This window comes from Cannabis sativa, unplaced genomic scaffold (genome assembly GCF_029168945.1).
Source record: "Cannabis sativa cultivar Pink pepper isolate KNU-18-1 unplaced genomic scaffold, ASM2916894v1 Contig7, whole genome shotgun sequence".
Classification (NCBI taxonomy): domain Eukaryota; kingdom Viridiplantae; phylum Streptophyta; class Magnoliopsida; order Rosales; family Cannabaceae; genus Cannabis; species Cannabis sativa.
The window spans coordinates 16,175-26,425 of record NW_026870043.1 but is presented as its reverse complement, the minus strand read 5'-3'; the positions used below and the strand labels follow the sequence as shown (position 1 = coordinate 26,425).

Here is a 10,251-nt window from a genome sequence, read left to right as displayed (position 1 = left end):
CTTGGATTTGTTGAATTTAAGCTCAAGTTCAAGACCTTGAAGTTTTAGAATTTGGGCATGAATTTTGTTGAATTTTGGGATTTGTTTTTGGTAATTCAGAGGCATTTTTAGGGTACATTGAGTTTGAAGTTTGATTGTAAACTCTGATTTTGGTTGTGTAAAGCAAGCTTGAGTTCACGGAACTCAAGCTCGGAGCTTTAATGGCACTTTTTGAATTTTAGTGAAATTATTGTGTTTAAGTTGTGGAATATGTTTATTATGTCATATGATGAAGCTCTGGAAAGTTTAGTGGTGATTGGAGAAGATTTGAGTAGGTTTTGGACGTTTAAAAGTTATGTTTTTTATTGTTTTTCTACCTAGACAACCAGAATTCTGGTTGGTTCAAGGTCGTTACAACTTAATTCGGTTGGAGTAAATCTAGAAATCTTTGAATTTTGTTTTGGCCATAACTTTTGACTCGGGACTCCATTTTGGGAGTTCCTTATATCGTTGGAAAGCTCGTTCTGAGCTCTATGTGATTATCTGTATTTTAAATGCAATGAATATATTTTATGAATGTGAAAACAGGGGTTAACCCTATTTGTGAAAATCCCGGATTATGTGACTAGGATTACCGGCACCTGGTCAGGAGCACCTGCGGATTTGGAATCTCTGTCTTTAGGGACAACAAGTAGGACACTAGTTAGCACGTAGAGTATGCACGGTGGTGCTTATATTGAGGTTTATATATGTGAGTAATTGTAATCGATATTAGGTTTATAACCCTAATATGAGCGGTTGATAGCCTAGGGTTATTACCCTAGTTATATGAGTTGAATAAATGATATGCCATGCCAAGTGTATGATTATATTGAGATTTAAGGATTATGCGATCAAGGCATAATCAGGTTGGACTTGGTAATCAGAACCGAGCAGAACCATTCTAAGGCCTTATTGTAAATAGACGTGTGAGAGCAACACGTAGGTTTACGCCACGTAAACATAAATAGGCATGTGAGCGCAACATGTAGGTCTATGTCACACAGACATATTTAAATGGTGTTGTTGTTTATACTATATGATGAGCATATTATTGATATGTTTTATATTGTCTTGCTGAGCTTGGCTCACGGGTGCTCTACTGTGCAGGAAAGGGTAAGACTATTACTGATCAGCCATGAGTGCAGAAGTTGGACGAAGAATGTACATGTCTGAGCCATATCAGACCAGGCGGGTTGGGGTCTACTAGTGTTGTTTTTTTTTTAGACTCTATTTTTTCGCTTAGGCCGGCTGAAAGAAAAAGGACTTGTAATAATATTTTGTAAATTTTTTTCGAATCCCAACTTCTGTAACTTTTAGATTGTAAAGTTTAAATTATTGCAAGTTTTATTTTAATTCCGTTTATAATTAAATTTTCATTTCAGCGCTAATTTTATTAGTAATCCCAATTAGGGGATTAGGGTTTCATAAGTATCTTGGGTAGTGTGCCTAATTATTTAGGGCGTTACAACGTGTCTGACCCTCACGTGGCCCAAAGACATGCCACCTTGCCCCGGCGCCAAACGGGATCCACCCATGCGGAGGAGGGGAATCATGAGGGGGATGCTGAGGTCCAGGAGATAGAGGAACAGGGTGATGTCCGTCCTGGTAGTCCTTCCGAGGAGGAAGAAGAGGAGGAGGTTGCACCCCAAACTTTGGGGGATACAATGAGGCTGGGGAGCCAGTTGATGGGCACGGTGACGTCCTGGTCGAGGGCGTGGATTACGTCAATGAGGAACTTACTGCCGTGGCTCCTCACAAGAGGGAGGGTGCTTTGGGGGCCAGGTGGGTGAGCCCTCCGTCCAAGGTCAGCGAGGCACGTTTACAGGATCTCAACCAAGGTGGCTATTTCGGTAAGTTAGATTGTTACATTCTTGCCTATAACAATCGAGCCACAAACCCTGAGAGGGGGATGTGCGCCTAGTCAGGTGCTCATGCTAAACAAGGGGCATTGCTGCCTTTGCACCCGTACTTTAAGAAGGTGGCAGACTTTTTCCATCTCTATCTGACCCAATTAACTCCCAAGGGCATCAAGTATTTGTCTACCCTGTTCATTCTCTACGCCATCCAGAAATGGGATATGCCTTCTCCCCATGAGGTTAGCTGGTTTTTTGATTTGAAGTCTACTCCCAAGCAAGGCAGGTCGGGATACTTCTACTTTTCTCAGCCATACTACAAGTGGTTGACGGGCACTAGGGACAAGGTCGCTAGCAAAATTGGGGATTTTGCTAATGAGTATTACATGGTGGATGGCATGGGCACCACCTACACTCGGTTCCAGTATATCTCTACATATCACCGCCCACCCTTCACACTTGCTCTCAAGGATAGAGCTCAGAAGCTTGCTCAACTGCTGAGTGCTGCCCGAAATATAACTTTGTTGACCTCCGAGGACAACTTTGTGGAGTACAGGCTTTACTTGAAGGATTTCATTCCTTAGTCTGTGAAGGAGAAAAGGAGGAAATCCATTGTTGGTCGGGCTGAGGGAGCTCATCGGGAGAATGAACTCATTCAACTTAAGTATGAGGCTAAGTTGAAGCGAGGTGCGGGGGAAAAACTGTATGCTCAGGAGCATTCTGACCAGGAAGACGAGGCTGAGGAGGAGTAGGTGACTCTGCTCAAAAGGAGGAAGAAGCTTCTTTTCGAGCACAGGCCTGTTGAACATGCAATTCGAATCAGGGAGCCCAGTCTGCCTACTCAGCCATCCACTCCTGTAGTAGGAAAGGGGAAAGCTGTCCTGGAGGAGATAAGAGACTTGTCAGGTGATGATGAGCCTTCAAGTCTTGCGCGGGCAAATGCTTCTTCCAAAGCGCAAGATATTTCGTCTTATTTTTAACCTTCTTTATTATTATTCTTTCATACTTCTAGTCCTTTTCTCTAACCATGCGTCTTTTATTTTGTGCAGACATGTCTCAGAAGATGCTCGAAGCTCTGAAGAAGAGAGTTGGGGGAAGCTCAGGCTCATCTCCTCCGGCTAAGAAGTCTAGTGGCGGTGAGACAACACCGTCCAGAGAGAAGGCACCGGCCGAAGCCATTATTGATCTTTCCGAAGAGCTAACCATTGTGGACCCTTCTGCCTTGAAAGCTGTTAAGTCCAAAGTCTCTCGAGGAGGAAGCTCGGACAGACGCCAATAGGCGAAGGGCGGATACGAGCCGGCCAAAAGTGGATCCGAGCAGGTCCGGCTCCTATCCCACCTCCATCACCGCATCTAGAGACCAAAAGAGGCAAAGAGATGCACACCCATTACATGAATCGGCCATTCCCCGAGGTGAATGAGCAATGCCTATCCGTGAGTTGACAACGAGCCTTCCATGGAGTTGTTGATGGGAGGAGTCCTGAAGGAGTTTACGAGGGTGAGTCTTTCCTGACAGTTTCCTTTAATCCTTCTTTACTTGGCTCAGATTCTAACGTTTTTTCTTTTCGTGAAGACCGGGTTTGAAGATGGCTTACACTTATTCTTGAGCCAAGTCCGCTTGCCTCCAAGAACCGGTCCAACACAATGAGGGCGGAAATGGACTTGGCCTGGAAGGACGCTGATGAAGCCAGGGTTCAACTCGAAGCCGTCCGAATGGAACTCGGTGAATTAAACACAAAGATTCTTGCTGCCGAGAAGTAGGTGGCCGAGCTGACCAAGGAATTATAGGCTTTTGACCAACTTAAGGCTGCCATGACCTCCTTGTCCAAAGAAGTGACCAACCTCTAGGAAGAAAGGGAGGTTCTTCGAACTGTTTTCCGTAGCTTGGAAGGCTAACCCTCAAGCGAATTTTGATTACTGTGGTGATGCCAACCACTTCTACTTCCGGCTCGAATGTTAACATGCTCCTCGCCCGGTACAACAGATCCTCTAGCTCCTACCGGCCAAGAAGACCCGTACAAGGAGCCTGGGACTCCAGTCGTCTAAACACTTCTCTTTTATCTTTCTTCTCTTTACATCCGTCCGGCCATAAGGCCTTTTTTAAGACATCGTGACGGCCAAGCCAAGCCTTTAAACTTGGAGTTATTTTTCATTTTTTAGACAATCGGCCGACCGGCCGCTTTAATCTCGGTTTGCTTTTGTTATCTTTGATGAATTTCATCCTTTATTTATAATCATCGTGCAACTATTTTTGTTTTATCTTTACCAAATGATTTGTACGGTATAGGTGCCCCCAAGTGACCGAGCAAACTTATGACTCTTGGTCACTTATTTTTTGGAAGTATACTTTCTTGTCTGTTCGGGGTTTCGGGTTCGACCGAACTTTTTGTACACACTGGATGGTAAATTAATAACATGCTAGTAATTTAAACTCAATTTGAATTTTGAAATAAACATCTTTATTCATTTATTGTTCGAAAATGTGTTTGTTATCGTGTAACTTACATCAGAGCTATTTGATCTAATATGATCTTTTAACTTAACATGAAATAAAATAAATTGCAAAAATTAGAAATTGTACTTTAAATGATGGTCATCCGACCTGAGTACTTTTCAATTTTGTCCGAACCTTTGGGCGTGGTCCGCCCAGTTGGCCATTCACTTAAAAGTAAATGTTCTTTTAGTACTTAATATGGGCATCCGACCTGGTACTTCTATTGGTAGTATTTTCTTAAATGTTCCCCATTCCAATACCTTTGTACTAGAACAAGTTGCATTTTTTCATCATACTTAACCAATTTGTACGCTCTTGATTCGAGAACTTGGAGCACCTGATATGGTCCTTCCCAGTTAGGTCTGAGTACACCTATCATACTGTCTTTGGTGTTAAGAAATACTCTTCTTAGGACCATATCTCCCACAAAAAATTTCCAAGCCTTCACTTGTTTATTGAAATACCAAGCTAATTTTTGTTGATGCGCTATCAACTTTAAGTTTGTTGTGGTTCGCTTCTCTTCGATTTCATCAAGTGATTCGGCAAGGAGTACGTGATTTGCTTCTTAGTTATACGTCAATCTTCTGTGCGATGGTGGATCGAGCTCTACGGGCAGCATAGCTTCATATTCCATGGAAAATGGATTCGTCGTTCTAGTTGCCATTTTATCAAGTTTGTTCGCATCGTTGGCTTTTTATGCCCTAAATAAAACTCCATTTCAATGTAATCCATTTTTATTCAACATCAATAAAGAAAAGAAAGCATTTTTCATTCATCTGTGTATGTTTTGGTTCATCTTATCAATTGCTTGTCTATTTGATTTATAAATTCATCTGAAACCCTTTTCACATACTTGATCTTGTTTATTGTGTTGTCAACACATTGGAAAGTAAACATGACTATGTGAATAAAGATTCCTAGATTTATCAGACACAGGGTTTTACTGATATGATAATCTACAACAGAGTTTACTTCGCATTTGGAGAAATGCTATGTTCTTTCCGAAGCATTGGTTAAAGTAAAGCTCGTGTCGGGTGCATGGAGTATGCATCGGAAGGGACCGATATTGAACTTTGACTTAGATTTATTAAACTTACCGTAATATCTATTCAAGTCAATATCGCCTAGTTGATCCTAGATCAAATGATCTTAATCCTGTTATGATTAGGCTCAATCTCAAGCAGTGTTATTCGTGTTCTTTGATTTGTTAGTTAAGCCTACTTTTGGGGTCGTGGTGATACGTACATTTTGGGAACACGCAGTAGGCAATTGAGTGGGAGCGCTAACATAAACATGGAATCTATAGCTTCTATCTGGCGAATAGTAAGTAAAGGATGATCTCCGTCGAGCTTGACCAAAAAAAAATAAATGGTGGAGTACTCATTTCACATAGCTGAAATATAATTTATACGGGGTTAAGTGTTTTAAGGATAAAATACATTGTAGGGTGTTACGCTAATCTAATCCCTTTACAGTGTAGATCAATCATATAGAGGATCATTGATAAAATTAGGATTATAACAATGGATAACTAATGACGTGTCTATATGGTGGAACATATAGAGCGTTCTATATACTGAGAGTGCAATTCTAAGTTCTATGCGTGGATTCAACAAGAATTAATAAGTCAGTGAATTTAGGTTATAAATTCTTGATCTGCTTATTGGAAGCTCGGTTATATAGACCCATGGTCCCCCCACTAGTTGAGACAATATTACTTGTAACACTCATTTAATTGGTTTGTATTAATCAATTATAATTCTCAAATTAGACTATGTCTATTTGTGAATTTTTCACTAAGTAAGGGCGAAATTGTAAAGAAAGAGTTTTTAGGGCATATTTGTTAATTATGTTACTTTGTATGGTTCAATTAATAAATATGATAAATGACAATATTATTTAATAATTATTTATAGTTATTAAATAGTTAGAATTGGCATTTAACTGGTTGAATTTGAAAATTGGCGTTTTTGAGAAAATGAGATGCATAAATGATAAAACTGCAAAATTGCAAAAAGTGAGGCCCAAATCCACATAGCCATGGCCGGCTACTTTTATAGGCTTTATCATCTGATGCAGGAAATTTACACTTAACACTTTTACTTCTGGTTTCCTTCAGAGAAAAACCTGAGCCTTCTCTTTCTAAACCTTAGCCGCCACCTTCATACTCTTCTTCTTGCTTGAATAATTTCGAACCACTTATTGTTAGAGTAGTGCCCACACATAGCAAGTGATACCTCAATCATAGTGAGGAAGATCGTGAAGAAAGATATTCAACAAGAAGGAGTTTCAAAGACTAAAGGAAGGAGAGAAAGAGATCCGTGTTCAGATCTTGATAATACTCTGTGACGTAAAGGATACAAGGGTTAGAGATCCGAACGAAGGAGACATTTTATTTATTCGCACCCAATGTAAGGTTTCTCATACTTTATAAGTGTTTATTTTATAATCGTTTTAGAAGTTCATATTTAGGATGTTAATCAACATACTTGTGAGTAGATCTAAGATCCTGGTAAAATAATTTCCATCAGGTACGACCATAGAACTTCAGGAAGCTCCTCCAGCCAGTTTCCTTTAGCATCCTCGAGTCTTTTCTTTAGTGTATCCTTCGCTGTCTTGTTGGATCGCTTCAACTTGACCAATTTCATGGGGATGTGCCACTGGCTGCAGAAACTTTGATGACACCATGGTTCGCACAAAAATCGGTGAAGGATCGGCTCACCGTTTCGACATTGTCTCGACACTTTATTTTGTATGGCAATCCGAGCCGCATATTACGTTCTTCACAAAAATTCTTGAACTGTTTTAGATGTAATGGTTGTCAGTGGTTTGGCTTCCGTCCACTTAGTGAAGTAATCAACCACAACCACTGCGTACTGCAATCCTCCCTTGCCTTTTGGTAATTGTCTGATCAGGTCAATCCCCCAAATGGCAAAAGGCCACGAACTTTACATCTGAGTTAACTCGTTGGGCAGAGCTCGAGGTATCTTCGAAAATCTCTAGCATTTGTCACATTTTTTAACATAGGCCTTTGAATTTTCAATCATTATCGGCCAGAAATAACCTTGCCTTAGACTTTTCTTAGATAAACTTTTCCCGACGGCGTGGTTTCCACAAAATCCATCGTGCACTTTAGATAAAAGTCGTGAAGCTTCTTCTTCAATAAGACATCTGAGCAATGGCATGGAGAACCCTCGTCTGTACATAATTCCCTCTACTATGATGTACTGTGCAGCCTTCCTCCTCATCTTTCGCGCTTCATTTCGATTATCTGGGAGTTCCCCAGTGTTGAGGTAGGCTTCTAATGGCGTCATCAAGTTCGGAGAAGTAGCAATCATTTTGATCTCTTCCGTGCCAGTAATGCTAGGCTCTTCGCAAAACTGGATAGGAACCAAGTTCGCTTTATCACTTACATTACTGCTTGTCAATCGAGCTAATGCGTCTGCAGTTGTGTTTTCTTCCCTTGGAATTTGTCTGAGACTGTAGCTTTTGAATTGTGTGAGTAGGTCATGTATTTTTCTTAGATATGCTATCATCTTTTCTCCCCGAGCCTCGTATTCTATAGATTCGTGATTTACCACCAGTTGTGAATCACTACAGATTTTGATGTGTTTGGCTTTCATCTCCCAGGCTAGTTTTAGGCCAGCGATCAAAGCTTCATATTCGGCTTCGTTATTGCATGCCTTGAATCCAAACTTAACTGTAGTGTGTAGGTGTTGCCCCCTAGGTGTGACAAGGGCGATTCCTACATCGGATAGTTGATTCGTAGCTGACCCGTCCACATGTAGTTTCCATGTCAGCTTGTCTTCACTGTTTCTTGGCTAAGGTGTTTGTACTGGCTTGGGGTTGCCTTCCGATACGCTTTCTGGTTTGCCTGTGAATTCTGCCACAAAGTATGTTAGGGCTTGACCTTTGATTGCTGTTCGGGGCTGGAAGGTAATTTCATACTGACCCAGTTCTACCACCCACTTAAGTAACAGTCCAGAAGCATCCAGCTTTTGCAATATTTGGCTTAATGGTTGGTTAGTGTACACCTGAACAGAATGACCTTGAAAATAGGGCCTTAACTTTCTCGTTTCTAGAATGAGGCAGTAAGTGAGTTTCTCTATCAATGGGTACCGGCCTTCGGCCTCAATGAATCTTTTACTAATGTAATAGACCGGGTGTTGTATGTTGTTTTCTTCTCTGATCAGCACGGCACCCACATCATGCTCCGTGACAGCGAAGGGTTTTGAGAGTACGGGAGGCTTTGTGAGTTGCATTTTTAGCTACTGAAAACCCTTTTCACATTCCTCTATCCACTCAAATTGCTTATTTCCTCGGAGGATGTTGAAAAATGGAACACACTTGTCTGTTTATATTATGAAACAAATTTGTTGAGTGCGGCAATCAAGCCTGTCAAACTTTGTACTTCCTTGGTTATTGTTGGCGACTTCATATCCAGGAGGGCTTGAATCTTCTCTGGATTGGCTTCAATTCCTCGGGCATTGACAATAAAGCCCAGAAACTTTCTCGAGGTGACTCCAAATGAGCACTTTAAGGGATTTAGTTTCATGTTGTACATCCTGAGGACTTTGAAGCAAATAAGCACTTTAAGGGATTTAGTTTTATGTTGTACTTCCTTAGGACTTTGAAGCATTCATTCAGGTCATCTATGTGCCACCCAGCCTTCCTGGATTTGACGAGCATGTCATCCACATATACTTCCATGTTTCGTTCGATCTTGTCTTTAAACATCTTGTTTACCAATGTTTGCTATGTGGCTCTAGCATTTTTGAGACCAAATGGCATGACTTTGTAGCAATATAGACCCATATTTGTTCGGAAACTTTTATGTTCTTTGTCTGGTGGATGCATTTTGATTTGATTGTACCCCGAATAAGCGTCCATGAAGCTTAATATCTTGCCCAGCTATTGCGTCCACAAGCTGATCGATTCTCGGAAGTGGAAAACAGTCTTTGGGGCATGCCTTGTCGAGGTCTGTGAAATCAATACACACTCGCCATTTCTTGTTCGGCTTGGGTACCAATACGGGATTGGCAACCCAAGTCGGGTAGAAAGTTTCAATTATGAAGTTGTTGTTGCGTAGCTTCTCTACCTCTTCCTTTAGGGCTAGTGCTCGCTCTTTGTCCAATAGCCTTCGCTCTTGTTGGACTGGTCGGAAGTTAGGATCAATATGTAGGACGTGCAAAATTATAGAAGGATCAATTCTGACCATATCCTCATGTGACCAGGCAAAAACGTCCAGGTTTGCTCTCAAAAATTTTATCAACACTGATTTTACTTCGAGCAACAAACCTTTTCCAATTTTTAGCTTCTCGGTCAGGGATATCGAGATCGATCTCGATCTCTTCTAGTTCTTCCATAGGTCCACCATGGCTTCGGGTCCCGAAGTCGAGGATCCACATCTTCATCCCCGCCATGGGAAGTTCCGTACTTAGAATTGTTTTTTCCCTTGTCCGTACTTCTAGCCGGAGGATACTTCCTTCTTAACCTTGGCCACAACAAGGTTATAACATTCCCGAGCACCTGCTAGTTTCCTCTTAGATACCCTACCCCATTCTTTGTTGAAAACTTAAGGCATGAATGGAATATCGACGTAATAGCCTTTAAGTCATACAAGGCCGGCGGCCTAGCATGACATTAAAGGCTGATGGAACGTCCAATACCAGAAATTGTGTCATTATAGTTATGATCATCAAAGTTTGCCCAACAGTGAGGGGTAGGCAAATTTGCCCTAGAGGTGCGACTCCTTGGCCGGAGAAATCATACACGGGCAGAAGACAGGGGGTTAGATCTTTGAGCTAGAGCCCCATCTTTACATAGGTTGTCTTGAATAAGATGTTGGAAGAGGCTCCATTATCTATCATAGTTCTGGCGACC

At 41.4% G+C, this 10,251-nt stretch overlaps 1 protein-coding gene across 1 annotated transcript; it reads right to left on the bottom strand.

Moving 5' to 3' along the window:
• Window positions 1-7,367: 7,367 nt before the first annotated feature.
• On the bottom strand, window positions 7,368-8,630 carry LOC133033435 (uncharacterized). Its single transcript, XM_061108156.1, has 2 exons — window positions 8,205-8,630; window positions 7,368-7,748 (listed from the first exon to the last, which is right to left on the bottom strand). Exons 1-2 carry the CDS (start codon window positions 8,628-8,630, stop codon window positions 7,368-7,370), a joined length of 807 nt encoding a protein of 268 aa, XP_060964139.1.
• Window positions 8,631-10,251: the final 1,621 nt, after the last annotated feature.